Here is a 25,770-nt window from a genome sequence, read left to right on the forward strand (position 1 = left end):
CATCATGTGCAACGTCGAGGGCATAGTTGTCTACTTTAATCGCGTTATCCGGGCTCCGAGTGGGAGACGACGTGACACTATCCTGTCCCCTTGTGCCTCATGGTATGACAGCCCAAACGGCTGCATAGCGGAGCGGATCTAGAAGCAATCGTCCCGCAGTTTCAGCCTAGGAGCATCGTTGTCAACAGGAGGATCTACCGTTCGCCTGGTGGCAAACATACGCGGTCCGCTTCCGAGCTAGCGGCACTAAGCCTGCAATTCAGGGTCACAAGTTGCAATGATACCACTGTCCCTACTTGGCACCACTTGACGTTAAAGACCCTTGCTTTCCTTGTCCAGCCTGGGCTTTTAAGAATTCACGTCTCTCTCGAATCTTGGATGTTTCAGTGCTCCTCTTGTTGATTTGCTTTGATCTTCGAGTCATGGCATCCCCCAACGACTCCAAATCTGTGTTGACGCAGGATTTTGGACAGAGCAGTCTCCACTCTGGAGAACTTTCTGATTCTCCACAGAAGTTGGAAGGTCGCACCCCCCCTGAAAAGTCTGTCAAGGTAGGTACATTGAATCCACGAGGAAATGCAGCAGCGGAGCTAATCGAACATAGCGCGTTTTCGGCTTCTTTCAACTCCTTTTCACGATCCTGGTTTACCAATCAGGCTGGGAAGGTCCTGTATCGTCAGTTCTCCTATACGATTACCTCAAGTCAGTCTTTTGCTAACGGCGTGGATCTCGCAGTAATTTATTACCTGTTTTTCTCAATGGCGGGCCTCAAGTCTTGATCTGGGGCTTGGTCATTGTCTGGGTTGGAGCACTCGCCCAGTCCGCGTCACTCGCTGAAATGGCGTCAATTACTCCCATCGCCGGTGCCCAATATCATGTGAGACCTCCAGAGATGCGGCCCCTGAACAGGCGGCTGATTGTTGGATAAGTGGACCGCAGCATTCGCTCCTCGAAGATGCCACAAATTCGTCACCTGGATCCAGGGTGAGATACCTCCACATCAACTACTCGCTACAAAGGCTGACAGTCAAAGCCTGGATGACCTGGGTCGCATGGGTCGCTCTGCTAGCTTCTGTGCTCAATGTCGTAACCAATTTGATCCAAGGAACTGTTATACTGAATTACCCCGGATTTACATTCGAATCATGGCAGACATGGCTAATCATGATGTGCTTGCTTTCTTTCCTGTACACGATCAACATTTTTCTCTACTGGATCGTCCCAATGTACGAACTCATGACCGGCGTTCTCCACTTGCTGCTCTTCTTCGTTTATATCGGCATACTCCTTGGATTCCAAAAGAAAAAAGCTTCTGCAGACTTTGTCTTTTTCCATCGCGTTGATTCGACTGCCACTTCGGGCTGGCCGACCAACGCGGTCAGCTGGCACTTGGGTCTACTTACCCCTATCTACATATTTTCTGGTATGATTGATCCTGAAGAGGAAGAAACCTCGCTGACGATTTTAAAGGTTTCGATGCTGGCGTCAACCTTAGCGAGGAGACTTGCAAAGCAAAGATGGCTGTACCTCGAGTAATATTCTGGAACATTGTTGCCTGCGGCTTCTTCGCAATTCCCATGGCTATAGTAACGCTTTTCTCGGCTGGAGGCATGATCTCAGATGTCCTCGACTCTCCGTTCCCGTTCATCGAAATCTGCGCCAGAGTCACTGGCTCGCGCGTCCTTGCCACATGGATGGGCATCGGTCTCATCTTCATTGGAATCGGATGCAGCCTCGGGACCTTCCTCTCAGCCTCGCGGCTGACTTGGGCGTGGGCGCGAGACAACGGCTTCGGCCGCGCGTCTCCCTACATTGCCGAAGTCAACTCACGGCAGATCCCCGCGCGGGCTGTCACGGTAGCCTCTCTCGCGGCCGCCGTCATCGCGCTTCCAAACATCAAGAGCAAACTCATCTTCGCGGCAATGACCTCGCTGGCGACGCTGGCCCTATATCTGTCCTACGCGCTGGCCATCTCATGCATGCTGTTGAACCGGTTCGGCCTGGGTTCGCCAACCAAGTCTCTTGGTCAGTGGAACTGGGGGAGACTCGGACCCTTCATCAACGCATACGCCATTGTCCATAGCCTGTACATGATCTTTTGGCTGCCCTGGCCGAGCACGTTGCCCGTCTCGGCGCAAAACATGAACTGGGCTGGCCCCGTCGTTGGATTCATTTTGTTGATTGTTGGAGGCATTTACCCGTTTGTCAAAAACACCTGGCAGGGTCTCGACGAGGTTCACGTCGAAAAGGTGGTGAACGAATTGTCTTGAGCTGTTATAGACTCGGTCTCTTCTTGCTTCGATCGGTGGAGCTGAAAATCCCGAAAATCAAAAATTGTGGTTGATAGACATTCTCTGTTGGCACCCCGGAAAAGTTTGAGGCGTGATAAGGACGGGTGGGCTCTGGGTTGTACACTCCGCTTTGCAGACCTAATTACTAGGCGTTCTTGGTTGGTACACTGCAGCCGTGAACTTGACCGCGAATACGCCCAAGCTTTCCGATCGCGACTCTTGTCTTTCGCCTTGACCAAACAAGCTGCATCCCACTTCTCTGCGAACCAATATCAGGACTCTTCGCGGAGCGTGGTGATATCGAGGATTGCTGTTGCCAGCTAAAGTAGGGTTTAGGGTCGGGGCGAAGTTTCAGATGGTGAGCAGGAGTCACTGATCAAGTGGTCACTAATCTTGACCGTAAAGTCTGAAAGTTTGAAAGTAATGACAGTGCTCGATTTTAACGCTTTCTTATCTTTGCTGAAACTCAAAGGCGATTAAGGAACGCATGCACGACAGCCCGTGAGATCGCTTAAACGCTTCCGAAGCATCGCTTAAACGCTTCCGAAGCATCGCTTAAACGTCTCCAAGGCAGAGCAAGCGTCGCGGAGTAATGAGTGTCGACGTGGCAGGCCGTCACGTTGGAATAAGATACAGTATGGTTGATTTGTTGCCACAGGTGGGTCATGAGGTTGGATGTCGAACGGATAAGCTGGCAGAGCCCAAGGCTCGAGATGCGGAAATCGTCAACGCAGGATCGCTCGTTACTTCATGGATACTGTTAGTCGTCGACCGAGCTAAGCCTCTTGCGTTCCCGGAAATACTTACTTTGTGAGAGTCAAGTTCTCCATCCGTTCCAGCGGTCCAGAGCACCGACGACTATTGTTTCGGTGGACAGGTCGGTGGCACCCCCGATGCGAGAGAAAAGTTTTCGACGTTACAGTTGATCAACCTGTGATATCCTATCCAGAAATCACGGATTGTACAACCATTGTTGTAGCCTTGGACGTCGACGAGTTGATAAATGCAATCTCGGTTTATCTTCTTGTACTCTTCGGGAGCCTTGTTGGGGTCGTGAAGACAAAGCTCGAGGACGACCACGTCGCAACCGTACTCATTCTGACATTGGATATGGATATAAGGGGTTGGACTCTTTTGGAAGTCTATGCTCAATCCTGTTTTGTACCAGCCCTTGCGGCCAGCGACTGTGTCGAAATCTCTGATATCGTCGGCTGCGCAACAGTTGGGTTGAAACACATTGGAGAATGTTGGTCCGCAGGACACGTCTGCCGATGAAAGCGAAACCAGAGCCACCAAGGCAATGCAAGTAGCGATGACCTAGATATCGTCAGCAAGCACTGATTTGTTCCAAAGACCGATGGATTTACCTGCTGCAGCGACATTGGGAGCATGGTTGGAGATTGGATGTGGGAGAACCGGACGATGGTCAACTGGAGATGCGGAATTGTTGATTAATCATTTTATTACCGATTTGCGGGATCGTAACCGCCTATGCCTGGAAATAAACTCTGGCTTCGGACCAGAACGGCGATCTGAATGAGTGAGACTTTGTTTGGCTGGCGTCCTCTCATGCCTCGTATGACCATTCAGTATTTTGCCCTGTTGTTCATCGCTACGTGCCAATGAGACCTGACAAGAAAGCAGTGTTTCGACAAGTCGCCTTCCAAAGAATTACGCTAAAATACCACGAAAAATGGAGATAACAGACGATATATCTATCTAATGGAATCACAATTGTAACTTGAAAGCGCAGCGTAGTGTCGAAACTTCCAGTGAGACGTGAGCCGGGCGCGTGTAACAGCATGAAGATAGATGTTATAGCGGCCACTCGGATTTGGAGTACTAGAGGAAAATGCTGGATCAGATGTAGTCGAGAAACCCCCAAATCTTGAAATGACGCGCAGCTACAAGCCGAGCCAAGAGCACAGCGGACAAATATATCTGCTTAATCTGATCCACCTAGGTGTTGGTTTTATGCTTGCTTGATAAGCTCCAGCAACACGATTACAGCGGGGACTCCTTTACCGCGGAGGTCGTCGTAGATTCTTGAGGGATTCTGACTGCGTTTGAGCGCAGATGGCCCGGTAGCTCCACAAAATATGCGCAGGTCAGTGCCAAAAAGGCGGAATGAAGTTACATATTTTGCTCCCAATTGAACTCCAATGATAGCCAGATCCTTGAACCTATTCTCAGTGATGAGAATATTCAGTGCTAACGCCTTGGACAATGCAAAAAAAGGAACAGGGAGAAATGTGGACGGAACAAAATAAAGAAAGGGTCTCATGCACATCACTGCAGAATGCTTGACTGGAGAAAGCTTGCCTGAATCGCTCTCCTCTCCTTCTTCAACGGGCTGAATGCAAAGCCATCAGACGTCATGACTGTAGGGCCTTTAGCCGCGCCGCCTTTCTGACCGAGAGTCTTGTTCAATGCTCTTGCTGCGAAAATTCCCTTGCCAGGAAGAGGCTTGGCGGGCCTGTCTTCTTCGTCGTCAATGTCAAAGAGAGTCTTTCCAAGAATGCTGCTCTCTCCCCCGAGCTTCCTCTTCTTCTTTTGAAGAGGCGCTGATTCTTCGTGGAAGTTGGGAAATGCGGCAAGAGACTTGCGAGGCTGCTTGGCAGTCTTCATCTTGGGCTTCAGGGTTGTGACCTTGGCATTGGCGTCCTTGACTTTAAGCTTGTCTTGTCCAGCACGATTGTCGGTGCTCGGGTTTTCCGGCTCCTCGTCTTCGGATGCTTCTTCGGCGACCTTTTCCAGAGCTGGCGCGACGGCCTTTTTGCGTCTGGGGGCGGCTTTGGTGTTGGCCTTGCTATTGGGCGCAGGTGCAAGGGGTTGGGGTTCAGACGACTGCGCTCTCTCAGCCTTCTCAACCTTTTTCGTCTTCTTCGCGGGTTTCTCGACAACTTCCTCAATGCTCTGCTCGACACCCTCCACCTCCTCATTGACTTCTTGGATGGGACTCTCTGGTGCAACGCTCCCAGTGCGCTTCAGGAATGGAGTCATGGAGAAAGTGGACTTGTCACCGAGCATGGAAGACGCCCGGTGAAGCCTCTTCGCAGTTGGACCATCGCCAGGAGTTCCGATTGTCGTAGCGTCAGGGTCTACCTGCAATGCGCGCTTGCGGGGATTCACCGCCTTTGGACCTTCGATGGCCGTCGGCCTGGCCGTTCCCTGGGCATGAAGCCTTTGAAGATCGGCCTGGGCCTCCTTCAGCTTCTCCTTCGTTGTCTTGAGCTTCGACTTGTAGGCTTCAGCGCGCTCCGTGGCGAGCGAGGTCTGGCCTTCGGCTTCCATTTGAACTTTTTGGAAGGCCTTCTCTGCTTTTTCGCGCTCTCTCTTCTCCTTTGCGAGTTCCTTCTTAAGTTCCTCGAGCCTCCCCTCTTCCTGGACATCCTTCGCAACCTCCTTCTCGAGTTCCTTGTCACGCCTCGACTTTTCGCGGTCCGCAGCTTTCTGCGCCGCTTCGAACTCCTTCTGGGCCTTCACAGTCTCCTTGACGGCCTTTTCTCGTTCTTTCCTTTCTGTGTGCAATTCTTTCCGCAGGCTCTCGATTTGCGCCTGCAGTTCCGCGTCCTTTTCGTTGTATCTCTCCGAGCGTGCAAGAGCGCGCTGAGTGGCACGCCTTTCGTTTTCGAGCTCTACCTCGGCGGCATCAAGCTGGCGTTGGAGCGATAGCTTCTCGGCAATGACATTATCTTGCGATGCGAGCTGGGAGCGCAAGTGTTCGAGTTCGGGCTTCAGGGCGGACAATTCTCGTGCAAGGGCGAGTTTTTCGGTGAGTATTTTGTTGGAATCAGACGAGATATGTTCCATGGAGGCAAGTTGGGCCTGCAAGTAGGTCAGCGTGAGAAACCAAATCCAGTGCGCCTTGTAGTCTGACCTTCGCGGCCTCAAATTCCCGCGATTTGATTCGAAGATCATGCGAGATGCGCTGCACCTCTGCATCTTTTTCGGCGACCTGCGCGAAAGTGTCGTCCAGTTTTCCTTCCAGCTCTTCGCATTTTGTGTCCCTCTCGTCGAGATCGTTGTGCAATTGCTCGTTCTCATCCTCGAGAAGCATCATGCAAAACTTGAGCTCGCGGATGCTTTCATCTTTGGCTACTGAGTCGAACTGGGCTTGGCTTCGAGCGAGATTCAGCTCGCATTCGGCAGTGTGGAGTTGCTGTAGAAGCTGCGCGACGTTAGCTTAAGAGTGGGCGGGTGTGATTGACCAGTAATTACTTCTGTGACTTCAGCAAGCCCTTGCGCCTCCGGCTTGGGCGGCATATTGTGGAATAATCGGCGAGACGTTGAGTAGGGAATGACCGGGTAGTGATTGATGGGTTGCGGAGTTGGCGCGTGTGCGGCGGGCGTTGGTGTAAACAAACCGCTTCGGCCAGTCGGCGACCCGGAGACGAGGACGGCTTAGTCACGGCCCTCCGCAAGCTCCCCGATCAAGCAACGTGGTAGGTGACGACGCATTTCCCAAGCATTGGATTTCAAGCCATTTTCCACAGCTTCACGGCGGCACCTCCACGATGAAGCTCTTCTCGCTCCTGACACATTGCCTCCTTCCGCTGACCGCATTGGCGGCCAAGAAGGCACCGGCCGCCGACCGATTCGACTCGTTCCGCGCACAGTCGACACCGCTGAAGCTCAACGACAAGGTCTACAACGAGTTGACGACGGCGCCGAGAGATTATGCCGTCGCAGTGCTATTGACGGCACTGGAACCGCGATTTGGCTGCGGGCTATGCCAGTCGTTCCAGCCTGAATGGAACCTGTTAGCAAAGAGCTGGACCAAGGGCGACAAGCATGGAGAGAGCCGGTTGCTCTTTGGTACTCTGGACTTTATGGACGGCAAGGGGACTTTCCAATCCGTATGACATCCTGTAATCCAAATGCCTGTAGTCGATGCTAAAAAACCCTCAGCTTATGCTCCAAACCGCCCCTGTCCTGCTGCTCTTCCACCCCACTGTCGGTCCCAATGCTCGTGTTGACAGCCAGCCCAAGCGCTACGACTTTGCCACGGGGTAGGTGATCACGGTCTCTCTCGAATTTCAGAGTCTAACTCCACCAGCAGTCCACAATCTGCCGACGGCATTCATGCTTGGATTTCCCGCAGCCTCCCCGAGGGCCCTCACCCACCCATAGTCCGCCCCATCAACTACGTCAAGATCGTCTCTGTCACAACCGCCGTCCTCGGAGTGATCACATTCGTCTCGGTCGCGTTGCCGTACATTCTCCCCTTGATTCAGAACCGCAACCTTTGGGCGGCCATCAGTTTGATCCTGGTCTTGCTCTTCACCAGTGGCCACATGTTCAACCACATTAGGCAGGTGCCTTATGTGGTAGGTGATGGCAAGGGTGGAATTTCATACTTTGCGGGCGGATTCCAAAACCAGTTCGGCATGGAGACGCAGATCGTTGCCGCTGTTTGTAAGATATCCCCGCAACCAGACACTATTGTGGGTTGAAATGCTGACTGCGACTAGATGGTCTTTTGTCTTTTGCCGCAATCTCTCTCGGCCTCAAGGTACCACGGATTGCGAGCCCCAAAACTCAGTCAATCGCTGTCATTATCTGGGCAGGCGTAATGTTTGTGACCTACAGCTTCCTGCTCAGCATCTTCAGGATTAAGAACGGCGGCTACCCCTTCTACCTGCCTCCATTCTGAGCACGCAGTTCTTGATCTTGAATTGTCGAAAATGAAGTGGTTTAGAGTTTCCTGTCCAACAGGGCTGCTCGGCGGCGACGTCTCGGCCATACGAAAGTGGTGAGACAAAACACCAGTGAATAGAAAATTAAAGATGGTAGAAACATCAAGTTTTCTATGCGTGGTTTTCCGATATTTTGTCTTCTTTAAAATTTGTCCCTCGCTTCTGGCTTTACTGATCCGAAAACGAAATGGCCCTTCCAAATCGCCGCAAGGCTGCATTATCTGGAGACAAAAGCCGATTGTGTGTTCCGGGAAAACCCAGGAGATGTTTTGAAGCTCAAGGGGAGGAAGAGATCAGACATTGCGAGAAGAGGAAGATTTCGCAGAGGAAGGAAAAACGAGTGAAGGATTTGCTGCTGCCATCGTTGGACCATTTTTGAGGTGGTAGACCCCGTTTCTCTGATTTCGGACATGGCTGACTGCTCAATCAGATTGATAGATCCATCCCCGAAGCTTGGTCATTTGAACTTCTTATTGATGGACGTCGACCGCTGTTAGACAAAGTCTGGGACCGCGGCATTTCCGTTGCAATTGTTCTGGCTCTGGCTTGCATGGTGTCGACCCTTTGCCTCCACCCGGAAAATCCTTCGGCTGCTCAATCGACAAACTCCCAGTGGCGTTCTGCTAGCTGCTCGGCTCTCGTTTCTGCTTTGTCCCTTGCAGATTCTGGGCTATGGGGAGGCGCTGCCTGCCTTTCATGGCCAATTCTTTGGGCCAATTGCTCGCGTTTTTACAGCACTGGCGATTTCCATGCTGATCAATCTACTGATCCCAGTCAGTCTTACAAAAGTCCAGCCACCTCAATTGAGGTTTGTGCGAGAACTTACGAAAAAATCAACAACCGCACGCCCACACGTCGATCCCATCAACGTGTCGTCTTTGACTGTTCATCTTGAAAGATCCGCGCAACAAAGCAAAGACGCCACAATCACCACCTGACCAACAACCCGAGCCACGTTCAGGCACAAGGTCTAAAATAGCATTGAAACGACAAAGAGAAATGGCAGTCGTCTCCTTGGCCAGCCGAATACAGACGACGGACATGCGCCATGAGGCCTTTGTCGTGGTCGCAACAACTCCAGGACTTAAGAGCAGTAGCCCGCCAGCTATCTTCACGAGATCAGAGGTGACGCTTGCTTCCATTTGCTTTCCTTGTGGACCGGTTTCCCTCGTTTCTTCTTCTTCGTCAAGACCAACACACAACGGAGCTGCGCTTCGACTCGACACTCGTTCATACCATCCACTCCGGCCCAGTGAGGCAGTCTCTGCGAACTAGTCGTCAGTACGACCGTTAGCCAAAGCAGAAGCAAACCAATCCAGCCCAGCTCAACACTGTCCTTGTCAGATTTTCAAAATGGTTCCCAAGCCTCTTACCATCAACGCCAACACGGCTCCCTTCAAATCCTCCCGTCTCGCAATTCCACCGTCCCCCTTCTCCCCACGCATGCCCATCACGCCGCCCGCGACGCCGCCAAAGGCACAGCACATGCGGCCATCCAACAAACGCGCTCTCTCTTCGCCCACGACGCCGCCCCCCTCAGCGCCGCTCAACTGGCTCTGGCAATGCCACGTCTGCTACCGGGCGTACCCGCTCGGCGCGACGCGGCGCTGCCTGGACGACGGACACTACTTCTGCTCGGGCACGACGGCCGTGACCAAGCGCAAGGGCAAGGCGAGCCACCGGCGCGCCAAGCGGCACCGGGCGTGCGCGAGCGAGTTCGACTACTCCAACTGGAAGGCGTGGGGCGAGTGGCGCCGCAGCGAGGACGATTTGCTCGCACTGCACCGCAAGGGCGGTGACGCGAATTCCGAGGACGAGGACGACGGCGACGCCATGAGCGTCGACTCGGGGTACGTCAGTGGCAGCGGTGATCGCGCCAGTCTGCCCAGCCAGACGAAGGCGCAGAAGAAGGACTGCTGGAATACGTGCGACTATCCGTCCGAGTGCCGCTGGGGCAGCCAGTACGGGGTGCAGAGGTCTTCCTCTGCAAGCCAATCTGCTGCTGCTGCAACTTGCGTCTCGATCAGCGGCTGCGCGTCTTCTTCTTCCCCATCTCAAAGTCCTGATGCCTCACCTCAGTACTCGCCGCTCTCCCTTTCCCTGCAGACCCAGCCCCCCACTACCTCATCCTCCCCATCTGCATCGCCTCCTACGACCTTCGACGGCATCCTCGAAGGGACGCCGCTCGCCAGCGCGCTTGCAACCGCCTCGGCCAGCCTCAGCCCCACATCGCCCAAAGACGTGCGCGAGCGCTTCTGGGACACGCTGCTCGACGCGGCGCGCCAACGCAAGCGCAGCACCAGCAGCGGCAGCAACGGGAAAAAGAACCCCGGCTCCCCACTCGCCAAAGCAGTCATCACGCTGCCAGCCGTGGCAGAGGAGGACGAGGAGCAAGCAGAGGCGGCGGACACGGCAATGGACGTCCCGCTCTTCTTCGACGCCGTCGAGCACCTGGGTCAAGACGCGGAGCGGCGGTCAGCGCAGCACCACCATAGCAGTGTCGATTTGCATCTCGTCCTCCCGCCGCCCGCCGTGCCTGAACCCGCACTGTCCTGGCAAGGCGCGTCGGCGCTGAACCGGAGCAGCGCGTGCAGCGGCAGCAGCAGCGGCAGCACAACCACCACAACCACCACCACTACCACTACCACCGCCACCGCTGCGAGCAACAGCAACAGCAACAACACCAGCACCAGCACCAGCCGCGCATTCGACTTCGGCTTCGCGGACAAAGTGCAAAGCGCGCTGGCGGGGTCGACGGTCGTCGTCGCCGTGCTGAGCGACGTGCGGAGCGCGGGTGGCCGCGCTGACGAGTGCGTCAAGTCGGGGAGGATGGCGGGGATGGGCCGGGCGAGGAGGCGGCTGATTCGGAGGAAGCCTGTTGGATTGTAGGTTCTTTTGCTTGTTGAATAGGTAGGTATTGTTTGTTTGTGATTGCTTTGCTTCGTGGACTTGGACTTGGATTTGGATTTGGACTTGGGTGCAGGAAGAGGGGACGGAGAGTAAGGAGGGAGGGAGAGGAGAGGGATGCTCAGATTGCCATATGTACTGTACATGTAGTATATATCTTCGTTTTGTCCTTCACTTTACCCCCACTAGCCTGTGTGTGGGTACTAGAGTTGATAGAGTGCTGAAACTTTGCGTGGTTTAGCCTTGGTGAAGGTGCTGTCAGAAAGGGCCGTCCCGTCCCGCTCGTCCCGTGCCGTTACTTTTCATGGCGGCGGGAGAACGTCGAGGGACGGACGAGAGCGAAAGACTCGGTTCAGCGGGTAAAGGGACAGCAGTAACGCGGAGGTTTTTGTCTTGTTATTTGAAGGGACATGGTGGAATGTTGGTATGTGGTGATGTATGGAGAGAGGTCTGCCGTAAGTCTGGTACAGCTTGCTCAATGGTCAGAAAGACGCAGCATTGCAATTGTAGCGCCGGTTTCTCACGCACACAGCGTCGGTGATTGTGCAGTAAAAGTCGGGTAGGTAGCATCGCAGCTACACGCACCCGTCGTTGTCTACTCGACTGACGCCACGATAGCAAGCAGCATGTGTCGACAGCTGGATGGACGAGTTTCGAACAGCGTTATCTGCATGCTGTACACCGCCAACAAAGACGCCGTGGGCGAAAATGTAGGTACAGCAGTACAGCACAGTACACGCAGTCAGGAACAGGCCGGCAGCGAAAGAGGTCACGAGCTCCATGTCTGTCTGCCCGTCGCCGTAGACACGCACATGTCCATCTCATGGTCGCAGTGCCCGGCTGACCCGTTCTCTGCCCTGTGCATGCGTGCCTCGGTCAGACGCTGACTGTGCTGTGCTGGACCGAGTGCGTGCAGTGATGATTACCGCCCACTCCAGCCCTACACGGGCATGAATCGCTCGAGTACAGCTGGTGACGCTGACCATCATCATCCAGCGGCCAAGGAAGGTACATGTAGGTAGACGCCCCGGCCCTTGCAGCAGCCCCACGGCAAAACGTCACAAACGGCGTCGGTGGTCGCCTCTTGCATTGCCACGATTATTTTGCTACAGCGACGGGAGAGAATGGGAGGCAAAACAAGATAAAAACAAGAAAGAAAAATGGACAGACGGCGAAAATAAGGGCTCAGGCACCCTGCCTCGAGAGGTCAGGCGAGGTGGACGCGGGTGCGGCGGTGCGCAAGCCGGTTGGCTGGCGGGCGGAAATTAGAGTTAAGGTTGGAGCCCTATTTTCTCTCTCTTGGGGGTCGTTCGGGTCGAGTGGGCGGCGGGGATGTGGGCGAGGGGAACCTTGTCTGGTGTCTGTCTGGTGTTGGAGTCTGGATGGTGAGCAGCGATTGAGCTGATGAGGGGCTGGGCGGAGGAATGAGTGCATGGCACGGCGTCGAGGACAGCGTGGTGGTTTGGTTGGTTGGAAGCCGTTGGTGGAGCTGTCGTGGAAGGGTGGTGGGTGAGGTGAGAGAAGCATTCGCCTTTCCTTGGGCCTCTGCGCCGTCAATCGGTCGTATCTCAACAACAACGACCCCACCAGGTATATGCAATACGATGGATAGCGCGAGCGGTGAGGGTCAATATATGAGAATGCTTCATGATTTTCAGCGACCATATAGGCCATGAGCCGTCAGTTGGCCACTGGGTCGTCGTATGGGACAAGATGTGAGTAGATGAAGTTTGCGAAACGGGTTAGGGTGGCAGTGGCAGCGAATTGCGATCGTCGCCTCGCCCCGAGCCCGATCGATGTGGGTGGGTGCAACAGGATGCTGGGAGAGACGGGAGTGAGACTGACGGGTCGGCCAGGCACAGGAACCACGACGACAAGGAAACGAGAACCAGAACGAGCTCCAGCTCCTCCTGACTCGCAGCGCCTGTCTTGTGTTTGGTTGCTTTTATACAACAGGAGCTGGCGCTGCGTGATTGGACATGTTGTGGACTGTGGCCCAGCAGCTGTGCTGTGCAGTGCAAGCGTCCCGAACCGGCCAGCCGCCGTGTTTTGGACCAACGCCACACGCGAGCCCAGGAATGGAGTTTTCGAGGGAGGCGACGACAAGAGACATGGGGAGATTGAGTCTGACAGCGTCATGGCGTGCGGTGGTGATGGTGTTGATGCGCGACGAAAAGGCAGCTGAGAGAGAGGATCCCGACTGCCCAGACTGAGCCCATCCATGAGCCCGGCAAGCGACAGGGAATTTCTTCTTTGTCGTCCCTGGCTTCCTGCACCCGCGCCCGCACGTGGAAACGACACCTCCAACCACCGACCGTCGCCATCGTCGTCGTCATTTTCATCACCGCTGCATCCATCCCATCTGTCAGTTCTCGTTGGCCCGCCCCTGATTGCAACCTAGGTAGTCGTGGCTGTCGCCGTCTGCCGTGGCGCCACTGCCAGCGGTCTTCGGCCCAAAGCCACCAAAACGAGCAGAGCATGGACGCAACGCTTCGTGTGCTGAGACGAGGCCGTCTTGACAGGTCTGATTCCTTCTCCACAGGCCTAGAACCGTCCACCTCAGGCCTCCGGAAATGAGGCCTGATGACTTGGGGCCGTCCTGCCCTCGGCTTGCGTGGCCCATGGCGACGAGCACCCGGCAGTGCTTTGCTTCGACGACACCATCGTCTCTCGTCGTCTTCACGCCTCCAAAGCAATGGTGAGTTGGGAAAAATAAAAAAGTCAATTTCTTTTCTTTTTTTCAATTCGTCTTCTTCTGTTTGTCCCTTCGTGTCACTGCCAAGTGCGCCTCCTATTGCGCTGCGCGGCCGTACCATACCCCTGCGGGCTGCCGCTTGCCGCAAGCGCTTGTGCGGTGCGCTCCACCGGCCACATCCACACACGGCCTCTGCCTCTGCCTGTGCTGTGAAACCCGCCTTGCACCTTGCACGAGATATTAATGGCCGCTGAGGAGCCGCCCACGCCCAGCTAGCCTGTTCCTAGTCCTGTACATATATCCTCTGTGGCCCTGCCCGTCCGCTCGTTTTCCCCCTTCTCTCCACCTTTTGCCTTCCCCAGTCTTGCTGCTGTCATTCTTTGCTGAGCTATCAGCTCGTCCTCTCCTTGTCTCGCCATACCAGAGACTGTCCTCTCTCTAGCAGCCCTGGTTACTCGTTGATCCGTTCACGGCTCCAATCACTGCACATCCTGCACATCCAGATCTCCGTCAACACCAAACATGCCTTCCAAGATTGCCCAGTTCGGGCTTCTGTCCCTGGCTGGTTCCGCCGTCGCCCACCAGGCTGGCAAGCACAACAAGTTCCACGAGCGCCGCGTTGCTCAGGCCGACGCCCCCTACGGCATCAATGCCACCTTTTTCAACTCTTCGGCCCCGGCGCCCCCTCCCGCCGCCCAGGGAACCAACACCGTCGTCCTCACCAACACGCTCGAGTACACCGAGTACCTGACCCAGTACAAGACCCTGAGCCCCTCTCCCGCTGCCTCGGGCGCAGTCTCTCCTGTCGTTGCCGCCGAGGCCGTCTCTTCTTCGCCCGCCGATGAAGTCTGCGACGAGGTTGCCGTCACTGTCACCAACAAGCCTCTTACCGTGACCGTGACCCAATGGGCTGGCGCTTCTTCTGCTGCCCCGGCCACTTCGAGTGCCGTCGCCGCATCGTCGGTTGCCGCCGTGAGCAGCGCCGTTCCCGTCGTTTCTCCCTCTTCGGCTCCCGTCGCCTCGAGCTACGTTGCTCCCTCTTCCGTCGCGGCCACTTCTGTCGTCGCACCCAGCTCTGTTGCTCCCGTCAGCTCGGTCGCCCCCGTCAGCTCTGCGGCCACTTTTGCTGAGAGCAGCGCTGCCCCCGCGACCAGCGCCGCCGCCAAGACCACCCCTGCCTCGAGCAGCGTGGCCAGCAGCACTCCCGCTGCCTCCTCGACCGCCTCCTCCGGCACCGTTGCCAAGCGTGGTCTCGTCTACAACGACTTCAGCGTCGTGACCGACTTCGAGAGCTCCCAGGCCATTGGTTGGGCCTGGAACTGGGGCCAGACGTCCGGCGGCTCCATGCCCACCAACATCCAGTTCGTCCCCACGCTTTGGGGCACGCGCGAGACGGACGACCTCACCACCTGGTTCTCCAACGCCCAGACCGAGATTGCCAACGGCGCCAAGTACCTGATGGCCTTCAACGAGCCCGACGTCGAGCAGTCGAGCGGCGGTTCCGACATCTCGCCCGCCGACGCCGCCACGGCCTTCAAGACGTACATGAACCCGTACTCGGTCAACACGACGCTCGTCTCGCCCGGTGTCTGCAACGGCGTCGGCACCCGGTCGGCCACGGGCCGCTCGCAGGGACTCGACTGGCTGTCCGAGTTCCAGACGGCGTGCGGCGGCTTCGGCACCTCGGACTCGCAGTGCAAGATCAGCGCCATCAACATCCACTTCTACAACGACTACACGGGCGACGCGACGGTCAACCTGCAGAACTTCAAGACGTACGCGCAGAAGGCGTACGACCAGTTCAAGATGCCCATCTGGATCACCGAGTTTGCGCTGTCGGGCGCCGACGACGCGGCCGCCAAGACGTTCCTCGAGGGCGTCTTCGAGTTTGCCGCCCAGAACGACTGGCTCGAGCGCTACTCGTACTTCAAGGGCGAGACGCTCGTTGCTAGCACTACCCTCAAGACGCTGTATGCTGCTCTCTCGTGAGAGAGCTTGTCTTTCAAACTGCCGCTTAGCATAGCATAGCATGGCGATGCATGGCGTGGCGTGGCGTAGCGTAGCGTGACGAATGTCTTTTTCCCCCTTGTTTTGCGGTCTTTTTCACTTGTTGCTGTTGCTTGGCTTGGTTTGTTGGTTGAGCACATACCTTTTTGCACTTCTTCCACAGATGGATGGATGGACGGACAGCTCTCGAACGGAACCCATCATCATCACCCTTACTTTTCTTGTGCGTACTTTTAGGGGCTGTGGTTTGGTGTGGACACTGCTCACTCCGGTCCGGCGGCGGGGTACATAGACACGACGGCGGAGAGCACTGCGTGCCCCGCGCGTGGGGAGGTCTTTTGGTCGAGAAGCGACAAGGGGAGAGGGGGGGGAGAGAGCGATAGAGAGAGCGGTGTGTCGGCGCTTTATCCGTACAAATGCGTGTCTATACTTCCGCCCAAAAATCGACCCGGCTGGTTCGCCGAAAGGCGCCGGCTTGGGCTTCTTCACCTACCTACCTCACTGATCTTGTCTGCCTGCTTGCTGGTCCGGTCTGCGTGATGTGTGCGTCCATGCGTGGTTGGTGGCCGTTGAATGGGTGCTCGTCTTTCCGCGGTGCCTGGACCTTGTGGCCTGATGGTCTGGCCTGCTTGTGGTGTCTATCCCGTCTTTCTTCTTCGGATCCCCCCCTTTTCTGGCTCGTCGCATGACTGACTGGCTGACCCATGTTGCCCGCCGTCTTCGCTTGCAACTTTTCCACCCGTCCGCCTTGGGTGGTAAGCGAGTCGCCGGTCCTCTTGCAGATTGCGAGTGAATTCTGGGATGGTCGACCCGCTTGCACAATGCGGGTGTACCAGGGTTGATCGGAGCAAGTTTGAACGTTGACATGCGTGGGAAGGGCGTTTTCTATGGCAACGGCCATCGCACTAGGGTCCTCCTCGGTGATGGTACACTTCTACCATTGAATGGTTCGCGACAGAAGCAGGGTCCTGCCAACCGTGGTAAGATATCTTGCGATTCGAGTGCACAACTGCCGACTGCGAGTGAATCCTGACATGGTCGACCCATTTGCACAAAGTTGGCGTACCGCATGTTTGTGAAGGGTTTACATGTGTAGGTGCGTTTTCTTTGGAAACTGGGTGGAAGATCCGTGTCTACATGGAACGACCGGGACGCTCCCGGCCGTCGATGACGGTACGATTCAACCATTGAATGGTTCGCGACAGAAAGAGGGTCATGCCAACCGTGGTGTTCGCATTGGTCGTTACGAGAGGCTTTCTCCCGCTCCTCGATGACGGTACAATACAACCGTTGATTGGTTCGCGACAGAAACGGGGTCCAGCCAACCGTGGTATTTGCTGTTGTCCTTACGGGGGGCATTGCGCATTTTTGGCGTATTGGGGCCTGGACGTGACACTGTCTCGACGTGAGTGCGATGAGAGACAGAATTTGGTAGCATTTGCCACTGCTACATCATCGAGACTCAACACCTGTCCTTGCGGTTTGAATCAGGGGAAGATGAGCAAGACATTGTAATGCGTTTGGGAATATTCCCTCTTGTCAGACAGCCAAGGGACTGAGGAGTAGGGCTTGTTCCCAATGAGATTGAACCAAGGTTGCAGAGCTGGCATCCATGCCATCCGGTTGAATTCCTCTCTAAATATCGGTAGGATGAAGTAAGAATTGAGCAAATGATCCAGTGCTGAATTTGGTAGGCAGATTGAGGTGGTTGGGTGGTGGGCAGGACCCTCGATTGGGTCGTGGCTAACTAGTCCCGTTCGGGCTGGACCCGGGCTGGGAGTCACCACGTGACTGCTTACAAATTTTCCGCAGCACCGGCAGGCTGCCCTGTTCTTTATAGGTAGAGAGAGGCCGCCTCTCCTCTTTCTCCCGACACATCATCACCCTCGACTCGGTTCACACGTTGCACTCTACAGCCACATCTCTTTCGCTCTGCCTTCTCCACACGGTCGCGACACCAAATACTCGTCGCTTGCCGTTCGGCTCTTTTACAAGCCCTCTATCGGAGCTCATCTCGCAGTCGCTCGCGTGACGTCGGTGCCGGCGTTGTTCGTTCGCGACCTCGGGTCTTGCGTGCTCGCCACTTGATCCCCCCCGTCGACACAACGCACACAAGGTGAGGTTGGTGGATCGATTGCGTGGAATCGCCTTTGGGTGAGAGCAAGAATTCTGGAGAGGTCGCTAGCTGGTGGACACTGTGGTCGAAGTTCTGGTATTCAGTTCTTACTCCGCACGTCGGGCTGAAACCGCCCCATTTGCTGTGCCCTCTGCGCTTTGTACACAGTTCTCTTTTATCTTCTTTGGGTTTTACACTTAGCTGCTGCCTTGCTGGCTCGGCTCATTCACAATTCAAAATACCAACTTTCCACTGGGAATCCGAGAAAAAGCATTTGCACCCAAAGAGTTCGCGTCGCGAACCCTGACTTGACGTCTACAACTCGACGACTGGACTCTCTCGCCGATTTGATCTGCGAAAGCTAGCTCACTGCTCCACTCGCGCGACTCGTGGTCGACCGACTTCACTTTCACTTTTACGACCTCAGCGACAACGCCCCACGACCGATTGCGTCTTCGCATATAAACCGCCATCATGTCGTCCTCCGTCTTTTTCAAATTCAAGTCGTCCAAGGAACCCCAGCGAATCACGTTTGACGGTACTGGTATTTCGGTCTTTGAACTGAAGAGAGAGATCATCAACGCGACTGGCCTCGGCGACGGCACGGACTTTGACCTGTCAATCTACACCGACGACACCAACGAAGGTTCGTCGCACGTAAACCTGACATGCTGCAATGCTAACTCCACGTAGAATACGACGATGATACCACGATAGTGCCTCGTTCCACGACCGTTTTGGTCCGGCGTCTCCCCGCAGCTCGGCCGGGTCACGGTCGTGCCGCGAGATACGTCTCTGGCAAGGCCCCGGTTACTGCAAAGAACTCCTACCGTACCGAAGCCCTCTCCAAGCCAGCAATTCAGGCAAAGCCCATTGCCGATGGAGCATCTGCCATGAACAACGCCCAGACCGAGGAGGAGAGGATCGCAGCCATGTTTGCCGCCGGAGCGGAAAACTGGGAGCAGCAAAAGGCGAGGATGGCCGAGTAAGTCCCGTCCGCTCCATCTCACAAATACAAACTAACAACCTTCCAGTGCCAAACCAGTGTACAGACCTGGAAACCGGGGCAGGCCCCACAACGTCCCCGAAGGCGAACCTCCGGAAACCTACATCTGCCACAGATGTCACGTCAAAGGTAAGAACTCACGAGACGCAGCGAAAATAAGCATGTGCTGATTGGAATTAGGACACTGGATCCAAGCTTGTCCCACCAACGATGACCCCAATTTCGAGAACAAGCCGCGTATCAAGCGGACGACTGGAATTCCACGATCAATGTTGCAGACTATTGAGAAGCCGGTGGCTCTCACCAACGATGGTCTGACGGATGAAACTCGTCAACCGTCAGGAGTCATGGTCAACGCTGCGGGCGAGTATGTCATAGCTAAGCCTGATGAGGCTGCCTGGAACAAATACCAAGCCAAGGCTCAGGCGTCCGCCGCACAACAACTTGAAGACGCTTCCGCTGGTAGCAAAGAACTTCAGGACCGTGGTCTAGAATGCTCAGTTGACAAGCGCATGTTCGTGGATCCAATGAAGACACCTTGCTGTGGAATGACATACTGCAATGACTGTATCGAGAATGCACTCATTAACAGTGACTTCGTATGTCCAAACTGCGCCAAGGACGACGTGTTCATTGACAACCTCGTCCCTGACGAAGAGGTGGCTGCTAAAATCAAGGCCTACGAGGATGAAAAGGCAGCCGAGCGCAAGGCGAGGGAAGCATCCAAAAGTCCAAAGTCCGAAAAAGCGACTCCAGTCAACGGAGACAATGTCGAAAAGGCAGCCAGCAGCAACGGCTCTCCAGAAAACAAAGCCGCAAAGCCTGCGTCGCCTGCTTCCAAGTCCCCAGCGGTCACGCCCAGTACCGCATCTGCAACGCCAGCAACCACCAACGGAGTGTCAAAGAAGCGCCCCGCTGAAGAGGAACTCAAAAATGACCGGATCCCCACCGCACCCGCAGCCATGCGCAAACAGCAGGAACAGCAACAAAAGCTTCAGGCGCCAAGCACTCCCGACCCGACTTTCATGAATCAGATGAACGGTCTCCCTGGAGGACCGCAATTCAACGTGGGCAACCAATTCCCTCCCAATGGTAACTTTATGGGCTATGGTGGCATGCCGGGTATGGGCTTTCCAAACCAGAACATGATGGGCATGGGCATGAGCGTGGCCGGAGGCATGGGCATGCCGAATGCAATGATGAACCCCATGATGATGCAGAATGGCGGGTGGGGAAACATGGGAGCCATGGGCTTTCCTCCCAACGGCATGTACGGCAACATGAACGGCATGATGAACGGAGGCTACAACCAACAATGGCATGGCGGCAACCAGGCGGGCTGGAACATGAACGGCATGGGACCTCAAGGCCATATGCAGAACAAGAATGGCGTTTTCCCAAACCAACAACGCACCGTCTTCAGCGAACCCTTTGCCAACGAAGAGGAGAATGCGTACTTTCGCAAACCAGTCAACCCTCACCGGCACCAGAATCGCAACCGCAGGAACCGCGCGCCCGACTACACGCAGCTCTAAGAAAGGATGGCGTCAAAACATCTTTACGTTTCCTCAGACCATGGGCATCAGTTTCTTTCGTACACGGATAGGGCTCTTCGACTCGACAATTTTCTCACAGCGGCATTTGCTGAGGCGCAATACGGGGTCTCGGTCTGCATTGAGTTCGGTTCATCATCAACAGCCAGGGTGGCTTAGGGGTTTCCTTTCAGAGTAATGGCGTTTGGAGTCTGCACAAGGACGTTGGTGTGGAGTTTTTTACTGGGGCATGCGACGTCCTCGAAGATATCATGGCCGAAGAGGAGAGCCAGTATTTATGGGAACAAGGGCTCGTGGAGGTCAACTGCGGGCTACTCTAAATCCAAGGCAGTGGAGTACAGATGCAATCAATTCACTTCAATTTCCATTTAATATCATTTGCAATATCACAAAGTGACGTATGTGAAACTGGCGAAACATTGTTTGGCCGCGGCCCTCGTGAGGGGAGCTGTGGAGCTGTGTGCCTCCTTCTGCCTGTTTGGGCTCGGCCATTCATCGGCTGTGCCCGCCAAGGAGGACAGACGCGCGACTTGAGGCCAGAGTACAATTCCAACATCGACATAATCTCCAGCAAAGCGCCCATTTCCCCTCGTCCTAGGGACCGTACGACGTCTCAGCAAGTACCTGCGGCGACATTCCTCCAGCGTGCGCTCCGTGCTCGAGAGGCCGCCGCCCTTGCCCAGCATTACGTCGCATCGAGCTATCGGCCACTTGACCTCAACACCGTCCAGGTCCTCGACCGATCCACCGCGCAACCGACAACATGGACTACCAGGGTGCGTCGGCGCCTCAAAAGAAGAAGCGTGCGTATGCCGCTCAGGCGTATGAGTTTGGCGCAAACACTGGAGCTGCCGCGGGCACTCCGCCTGCCATGGTGCCTCCTGCTGGTGGTGCCGTGGACCCGTTGGCAGGACAGTTTGGCCAGATGAACCTGGGAGCTCAGCAGGCTCCTCAGCAGCCCATGATGCAACCCATGCAGACGATGCAGCAGCCGCCGATGCCTGCTCAGACTGCGCAGCTCAACCAGCTTGTCACGACCGACTTGATTAGCGCACCCTTCAACGTCTACGAGCTCGATCAACCCCCACCGCCAATCATCCTCCCTCCGAACGTAAGAGTTGATGGACTGGCAGTTGCAAGGCAATGCTAACAGACCGCCAGACCAGTGTTACTCCCTCTGAGTTTGCGAATTGCCCTCCGAAATATGTGCGGTCGACGCTAAACACTCTTCCGACTACACACTCGCTATTGAAGAAGTCTCGGCTGCCAATGGCCCTTGTCATTCAACCATACACGTCTCTTCACGATGCCGAGGACCCCGTACCTGTTGTGCCTGACCAGGTCATCTCTCGCTGCCGGAGATGCAGGTCGTACATCAACCCCTTTGCGACCTTCTTGGACCACGGCCACCGCTGGCGCTGCAACATGTGCAACCTTACAAACGATGTCCCGCAGGCGTTCGACTGGGATGCGACGACTCAGCAGAGCGTGGATAGGTGGCAGCGGCCGGAGCTCAACTACTCGGTCGTCGAGTTTGTGGCCCCTCAAGAATACATGGTCCGGCCACCTCAGCCGTTAGTGTATCTTTTCCTCTTCGACGTCAGCTATGCCGCCGTCACCAATGGCTTGCTGGCTACTGCCGCTCGCTGCATATCAGAGAGCTTGGACAGGATTCCCAACGCGGACAGGAGGACTCGTCTTGGATTCATGGCCGTCGACTCTAGCCTCCACTACTTCTCCATCCCACGTGACGGGGCTGAGAACAGCGACCCCAGGATGCTGGTCGTTAGCGACCTCGATGAGCCGTTCCTCCCCACGCCCGAGGATCTCTTGGTCAACCTCTCCGAGGCGCGCCAAAACATTGAAAACTTTTTGAACAAGCTCCAAAACATGTTTCAGGATACCCAAAACGGGGGCTCCGCCATGGGGTCAGCGTTGCGCGCCGGACACAAGCTCATCGCCCCCGTGGGTGGCAAGATCACCGTCCTCAGCGCGTCGCTGCCAAACATTGGCTACGGCAAGCTAGACATGAGGGAGGACAAGAAGGTTTTGGGCACTAGCGGCGAGGGCAAGCTCCTGCAGACGGCCAATAGTTTCTACAAGAGCTTTGCCGTCGAGTGTTCGAAGAACCAGGTTTCCATTGACATGTTTCTTTTCTCGTCTCAGTACCAGGACGTTGCCACACTGTCCAACCTGCCAAGATACACTGGCGGACAAACATGGTTCTACCCGGGCTGGAACGCAGCGCGAAGCGAAGACGCCATCAAGTTTGCCCGCGAGTTCAGCGATTACCTGTCGTCCGAGATTGGTCTAGAAGCCGTGCTGCGGGTTCGGGCAACGACTGGCCTCCGCATGAGCACCTTTTACGGCAACTTCTTCAACCGAAGCTCGGACCTCTGCGCATTCCCTGCCTTCCCTCGCGACCAGGCGTACGTTGTCGAGGTGGCCATTGACGAGACGCTTACGAAGCCGTTTGTCTGCATGCAGACCGCTGTTCTTCACACGACGTGCAACGGCGAGAGAAGAATCAGGGTTCTGACGCTGGCCATCCCGACCACGGACAACCTGGCCAGCGTGTACTCGTCGGCGGATGCTGAGGCCATCACCGTCTACTTTAGCCACAAGGCCGTGGAGAGGGCGCTGGGGAGCGGCCTGGACGCGGCACGGGATGCGTTGCAAAGCAAGGTCATTGAGATTTTGCAGACTTACAAGAAGGAACTTGCAGGAGGCAATATCGGTGGCGGTCTGCAGCTGCCAGCGAACCTCAGGGCTCTTCCTGTCCTGTTCCTTGGCCTCATCAAGAATGTAGGTGGCATCCAGTCCCATTCCCAAATTCGAGTGGTGGGGGAGGACTAACAGACGGGGCGCAGGTTGGACTACGGAGATCGGCTCAGATACCTTCGGATCTGCGAGCGGCGGCCCTTTGCCTACTGTCGACGCTGCCGTTGCCGCTAATGATACAGTACATCTACCCCCGCTTCTACTCGCTGCACGACATGCCCGACGACGCTGGCACGCCTCACCCGGAGACGGGCGAGATTGCGCTGCCGCCGGCGTTGAACCTGTCGTCGGAGAGGATCGTGCCGTACGGACTGTACCTGATCGACGACGGGGTCAACCAGTTTGTGTGGGTGGGGCGCGACGCGGTGCCGCAGCTGCTGATTGACGTGTTTGGGGTGGACGACAAGAACGCCATCCGGCAGGGCAAGTCGACGATGCCGATTCTGGAAAACGAGATGAATGAGCGGGTGCGCGGGGTGATTGAGAAGAGCAAGGATCACAGGATGAAGGGGTGCGGCAGCATAACCGTGCCGACGCTGTACATCATCAGGGAAGATGGCGACCCGAGCCTCAAACTTTGGGCACAGACGCTGCTAGTGGAGGACAGGGCCGACCAGGGCGTCAGCTTGCAGCAGTGGCTGGGCATGCTGAGAGAAAAGGTGAGTTGAACAGCTGTTGAATTTTTGTTACGACCAGCAAGAAAAAAAGAAGAAGAAGAAGAAAAAAAAAAAAGAGAGAGAAAGGGACGTGGCCGGAGCGAGGTCGTGAGCGAGGGGCTGACCAGGCGGGCAATCTAGGTGGTGCAGTAAAAAGCGGTTTAGCTGCCGAGAAGGACGCTACTACAGGTACGGTAGGTAGTGTGGTGGGAGGGTGTGTTCCGGTGGGCGACGTGTCGGGTGGGCGCATGCAGCGCGGGGGGAACCATGGGAGAGAGAGAGGGGGGGGGGAGGGGGCGGTGAGCAACAGCAGCAGCAGCGGCGGCGTAGGCAGGTAGCACAGCGTTGTTTACAAATGTCGAATAAATGGGCTTGACGAAGAAGAGAGAGAGGGAGGGGTGGTGGCGGTGGTGTTGTGAGGACCTGACAGCAACCCCCCCGGACCTACCTGCACAGCCAAAAGAAGAAGAGGTCAGGTGGTGGGGCGCGAGTCAGGTTCCTTTCCTCAGGCCGGTCGGGCGCTGAACGCCTCAACCGGGCTGTGATGGGCGGCGGGCGCGCGGCATGGCATGGCATGTGGGAATGGCTTGGGTTTTACGCTTTTTTGTGAAGATCCCCCCCATCGAGTCGCGTATCTGGGCGCCCTTGCATGGTGACGTTGGGAGTTTTGTTCCTGTCCTGCCCGCGAGTCCTGCTGTTTTTTTTCTTTTCTTTTCTTTTCTTTTTTTTCCCTTGTTCCTATTTACCAATTGCATTTTGTTGTTGCTGCTGCTGCTGCGACGTGGTTTCACATGCCGGGGGAGGGAGGAGGGGGTTACCTGACGGTGGATGGTGATGGGACGACGATGCAGGCAGGCAGGCAGGCAGGCAGGCAGTCCCAGGCCAGGTCCAACGACATTCTTCCTTTTTAATTTTCCTTTTTGCTGTCACTACAGCTGTCGCTGTTCGCTGCTGTGGCTGTGGCTGACGGAAAGCTGGGAGCTGGGAGCTGGGAGCTGGAGGAGGAAGAGCAGGAGGAGCAGGCAGGTGGGCGGCGGCGGTGGTGGTGGTGGTGGTGGTGGTGGGCGCAAGGGACATGGTGGCAGGGCGCCCGGTTGGATGAAACTAATTCCCAACCTTCTCGACCTGGCCTGACACTCGGTCACTGCAGAGAGGAGGGACCTGAGCCAGAACAGAGCAGACCTGAGCCACCATCCGATGCCATGTTCGCGCCCCGTCCGTCGATCCAGGTCTGGTGCAGGTGCGGCTCTGGCGCCGGGCACGTGAAGGGGGGAGACCGGGAGACCTAGGCAATCAATGTAAATACATGTACATAGCAGGCAGGCAGGCAGGCAGGCAGGGACTGTGGATTATTTGAGCTAGGCACAGTACAGTACATACAGCAGCAGCAGAGTACGGTATCTACATGTATGCGCCCTCTTGATTATTACATATACGATGCCGCGCGTCGAGTCGGTCGCATGTCTCTTTTTCGTTGTCGTCGTCGCCGCCGCCCTCATCATCACCTCAGCGGCCAGCAGCAGGTCATGTCCGTCTGGCTGGCTGGCTGGCTGGCTGGCTGGCTGGGGAAAAGTCAATGAGAGAAAGGCAAGGCAAGGCAAGGCAAGGTGGGTGAGATGGGTAGGATGACTACCGTAGCTCGGCCGCCCAGCCAGGTGCAGCGGCGCGGCGGTGGCGGCGGCGGGCTTGTTCGCGCGCGCTCGCTCGCTCGACCAGCCCCTCCTCTCTGAAGTGAGTGACAGTCTGAGATGGGTGCAGTCCCGTCGCCGTGAGGGATGGATGGATGATGGCCGTGTGAAGGATGCGACGACGTCAAGCTGTCTGTCAGTCATCCAGCCAGCAGCCAGTCTGCGTCGACCGACCGACCGACCGTGTTCCTGGCCTGGCCCGCCGGGGGCCTGCCCTGCTGCCCTGCTGCCCTGCTGCCCTGCCTCCGGCTTGTCAAGTCAAATTTAGCTGCCCTCGACAGGCCTAACATCCCTAGTTAGTTACTCCAGCCCCTCGCATTGAGGTGCATGCAAAGACTAGCCTCGCCTCTATCTGGCTGCTCCTGCCCGTC

At 56.0% G+C, this 25,770-nt stretch overlaps 10 protein-coding genes across 10 annotated transcripts; 7 read left to right on the plus strand and 3 right to left on the minus strand.

The window, feature by feature from the left end:
• Nucleotides 1–320: 320 nt before the first annotated feature.
• Nucleotides 321–2,457, plus strand: J3D65DRAFT_634625 (amino acid/polyamine transporter I). Its single transcript, XM_066801246.1, has 6 exons — nucleotides 321–551; nucleotides 605–675; nucleotides 736–877; nucleotides 930–984; nucleotides 1,034–1,423; nucleotides 1,471–2,457. The coding sequence occupies exons 1-6, from the start codon at nucleotides 423–425 to the stop codon at nucleotides 2,268–2,270; spliced, it is 1,587 nt and encodes a 528-aa protein (XP_066652569.1). The 5' UTR covers nucleotides 321–422; the 3' UTR covers nucleotides 2,271–2,457.
• A 556-nt stretch (nucleotides 2,458–3,013) lies between these two features.
• J3D65DRAFT_634628 (uncharacterized protein) lies at nucleotides 3,014–3,767 on the minus strand. The gene is made up of 3 exons (XM_066801247.1): nucleotides 3,659–3,767; nucleotides 3,099–3,608; nucleotides 3,014–3,037 (listed from the first exon to the last, which is right to left on the minus strand). Exons 1-2 carry the CDS (start codon nucleotides 3,680–3,682, stop codon nucleotides 3,150–3,152), a joined length of 483 nt encoding a protein of 160 aa, XP_066652570.1. The 5' UTR covers nucleotides 3,683–3,767; the 3' UTR covers nucleotides 3,014–3,037; nucleotides 3,099–3,149.
• Nucleotides 3,768–4,337: 570 nt separating this feature from the next.
• Nucleotides 4,338–6,694, minus strand: J3D65DRAFT_72702 (uncharacterized protein). The gene is made up of 3 exons (XM_066804124.1): nucleotides 6,513–6,694; nucleotides 6,172–6,462; nucleotides 4,338–6,119 (listed from the first exon to the last, which is right to left on the minus strand). Exons 1-3 carry the CDS (start codon nucleotides 6,555–6,557, stop codon nucleotides 4,581–4,583), a joined length of 1,875 nt encoding a protein of 624 aa, XP_066652571.1. The 5' UTR covers nucleotides 6,558–6,694; the 3' UTR covers nucleotides 4,338–4,580.
• J3D65DRAFT_72716 (uncharacterized protein) lies at nucleotides 6,513–8,219 on the plus strand. Its single transcript, XM_066804126.1, has 4 exons — nucleotides 6,513–7,150; nucleotides 7,203–7,303; nucleotides 7,354–7,709; nucleotides 7,766–8,219. Exons 1-4 carry the CDS (start codon nucleotides 6,809–6,811, stop codon nucleotides 7,945–7,947), a joined length of 981 nt encoding a protein of 326 aa, XP_066652572.1. The 5' UTR covers nucleotides 6,513–6,808; the 3' UTR covers nucleotides 7,948–8,219.
• A 464-nt stretch (nucleotides 8,220–8,683) lies between these two features.
• On the minus strand, nucleotides 8,684–9,238 carry J3D65DRAFT_72707 (uncharacterized protein). The gene has a single exon (XM_066804125.1). The coding sequence runs from the start codon at nucleotides 9,130–9,132 to the stop codon at nucleotides 8,824–8,826; it is 309 nt and encodes a 102-aa protein (XP_066652573.1). The 5' UTR covers nucleotides 9,133–9,238; the 3' UTR covers nucleotides 8,684–8,823.
• Nucleotides 9,115–11,201, plus strand: J3D65DRAFT_72945 (uncharacterized protein). Its single transcript, XM_066804127.1, has 2 exons — nucleotides 9,115–10,380; nucleotides 10,819–11,201. The coding sequence occupies exons 1-2, from the start codon at nucleotides 9,344–9,346 to the stop codon at nucleotides 10,877–10,879; spliced, it is 1,098 nt and encodes a 365-aa protein (XP_066652574.1). The 5' UTR covers nucleotides 9,115–9,343; the 3' UTR covers nucleotides 10,880–11,201.
• Nucleotides 11,202–14,744: 3,543 nt separating this feature from the next.
• J3D65DRAFT_558536 (uncharacterized protein) lies at nucleotides 14,745–15,581 on the plus strand (the record flags this gene model as incomplete). The annotated part of the gene is made up of 1 exon (XM_066797370.1): nucleotides 14,745–15,581. A coding segment is annotated over one exon (837 nt), but the record flags the coding sequence as incomplete, so codon positions are not given.
• Nucleotides 15,582–17,954: 2,373 nt separating this feature from the next.
• On the plus strand, nucleotides 17,955–20,354 carry J3D65DRAFT_73032 (DWNN domain-containing protein). Its single transcript, XM_066804128.1, has 4 exons — nucleotides 17,955–18,361; nucleotides 18,409–18,700; nucleotides 18,750–18,850; nucleotides 18,902–20,354. Exons 1-4 carry the CDS (start codon nucleotides 18,190–18,192, stop codon nucleotides 20,254–20,256), a joined length of 1,920 nt encoding a protein of 639 aa, XP_066652576.1. The 5' UTR covers nucleotides 17,955–18,189; the 3' UTR covers nucleotides 20,257–20,354.
• Nucleotides 20,355–20,786: 432 nt separating this feature from the next.
• Nucleotides 20,787–23,991, plus strand: J3D65DRAFT_634651 (Sec23/Sec24 trunk domain-containing protein). The gene is made up of 3 exons (XM_066801248.1): nucleotides 20,787–21,385; nucleotides 21,436–23,079; nucleotides 23,145–23,991. Exons 1-3 carry the CDS (start codon nucleotides 21,038–21,040, stop codon nucleotides 23,721–23,723), a joined length of 2,571 nt encoding a protein of 856 aa, XP_066652577.1. The 5' UTR covers nucleotides 20,787–21,037; the 3' UTR covers nucleotides 23,724–23,991.
• On the plus strand, nucleotides 23,972–24,736 carry J3D65DRAFT_634652 (uncharacterized protein). Its single transcript, XM_066801249.1, has one exon. The coding sequence runs from the start codon at nucleotides 24,276–24,278 to the stop codon at nucleotides 24,531–24,533; it is 258 nt and encodes an 85-aa protein (XP_066652578.1). The 5' UTR covers nucleotides 23,972–24,275; the 3' UTR covers nucleotides 24,534–24,736.
• The last annotated feature ends 1,034 nt before the right edge of the window (nucleotides 24,737–25,770 follow it).

Source organism: Phyllosticta citribraziliensis (genome assembly GCF_038025025.1).
Source record: "Phyllosticta citribraziliensis strain CPC 17464 chromosome Unknown J3D65scaffold_10, whole genome shotgun sequence".
NCBI lineage: Eukaryota > Fungi > Ascomycota > Dothideomycetes > Botryosphaeriales > Phyllostictaceae > Phyllosticta > Phyllosticta citribraziliensis.

Coding starts and splice junctions, on each gene's coding strand:
- J3D65DRAFT_634625 (XM_066801246.1), top strand. CDS start 423: ATGGCATCCCCCAACGACTCCAAATCTGTGTTGACGCAGGATTTTGGA. Junction 985..1,033: donor ATTCGTCACCTGGATCCAGG/GTGAGATACCTC, acceptor TGACAGTCAAAG/CCTGGATGACCTGGGTCGCA. Junction 1,424..1,470: donor CCCTATCTACATATTTTCTG/GTATGATTGATC, acceptor ACGATTTTAAAG/GTTTCGATGCTGGCGTCAAC.
- J3D65DRAFT_634628 (XM_066801247.1), bottom strand. CDS start 3,682: ATGCTCCCAATGTCGCTGCAGCAG. Junction 3,609..3,658: donor TCCCAATGTCGCTGCAGCAG/GTAAATCCATCG, acceptor GACGATATCTAG/GTCATCGCTACTTGCATTGC.
- J3D65DRAFT_72702 (XM_066804124.1), bottom strand. CDS start 6,557: ATGCCGCCCAAGCCGGAGGCGCAAGGGCTTGCTGAAGTCACAGAA. Junction 6,463..6,512: donor GGCTTGCTGAAGTCACAGAA/GTAATTACTGGT, acceptor AACGTCGCGCAG/CTTCTACAGCAACTCCACAC. Junction 6,120..6,171: donor GGGAATTTGAGGCCGCGAAG/GTCAGACTACAA, acceptor ACCTACTTGCAG/GCCCAACTTGCCTCCATGGA.
- J3D65DRAFT_72716 (XM_066804126.1), top strand. CDS start 6,809: ATGAAGCTCTTCTCGCTCCTGACACATTGCCTCCTTCCGCTGACCGCA. Junction 7,151..7,202: donor GCAAGGGGACTTTCCAATCC/GTATGACATCCT, acceptor AAAAACCCTCAG/CTTATGCTCCAAACCGCCCC. Junction 7,304..7,353: donor CGCTACGACTTTGCCACGGG/GTAGGTGATCAC, acceptor CTCCACCAGCAG/TCCACAATCTGCCGACGGCA.
- J3D65DRAFT_72707 (XM_066804125.1), bottom strand. CDS start 9,132: ATGGAAGCAAGCGTCACCTCTGATCTCGTGAAGATAGCTGGCGGGCTA.
- J3D65DRAFT_72945 (XM_066804127.1), top strand. CDS start 9,344: ATGGTTCCCAAGCCTCTTACCATCAACGCCAACACGGCTCCCTTCAAA. Junction 10,381..10,818: donor GTGGCAGAGGAGGACGAGGA/GCAAGCAGAGGC, acceptor CAAGTCGGGGAG/GATGGCGGGGATGGGCCGGG.
- J3D65DRAFT_73032 (XM_066804128.1), top strand. CDS start 18,190: ATGTCGTCCTCCGTCTTTTTCAAATTCAAGTCGTCCAAGGAACCCCAG. Junction 18,362..18,408: donor CACCGACGACACCAACGAAG/GTTCGTCGCACG, acceptor AACTCCACGTAG/AATACGACGATGATACCACG. Junction 18,701..18,749: donor CAAAAGGCGAGGATGGCCGA/GTAAGTCCCGTC, acceptor ACAACCTTCCAG/TGCCAAACCAGTGTACAGAC.
- J3D65DRAFT_634651 (XM_066801248.1), top strand. CDS start 21,038: ATGGACTACCAGGGTGCGTCGGCGCCTCAAAAGAAGAAGCGTGCGTAT. Junction 21,386..21,435: donor CAATCATCCTCCCTCCGAAC/GTAAGAGTTGAT, acceptor ACAGACCGCCAG/ACCAGTGTTACTCCCTCTGA. Junction 23,080..23,144: donor TCCTTGGCCTCATCAAGAAT/GTAGGTGGCATC, acceptor GACGGGGCGCAG/GTTGGACTACGGAGATCGGC.
- J3D65DRAFT_634652 (XM_066801249.1), top strand. CDS start 24,276: ATGGCATGGCATGTGGGAATGGCTTGGGTTTTACGCTTTTTTGTGAAG.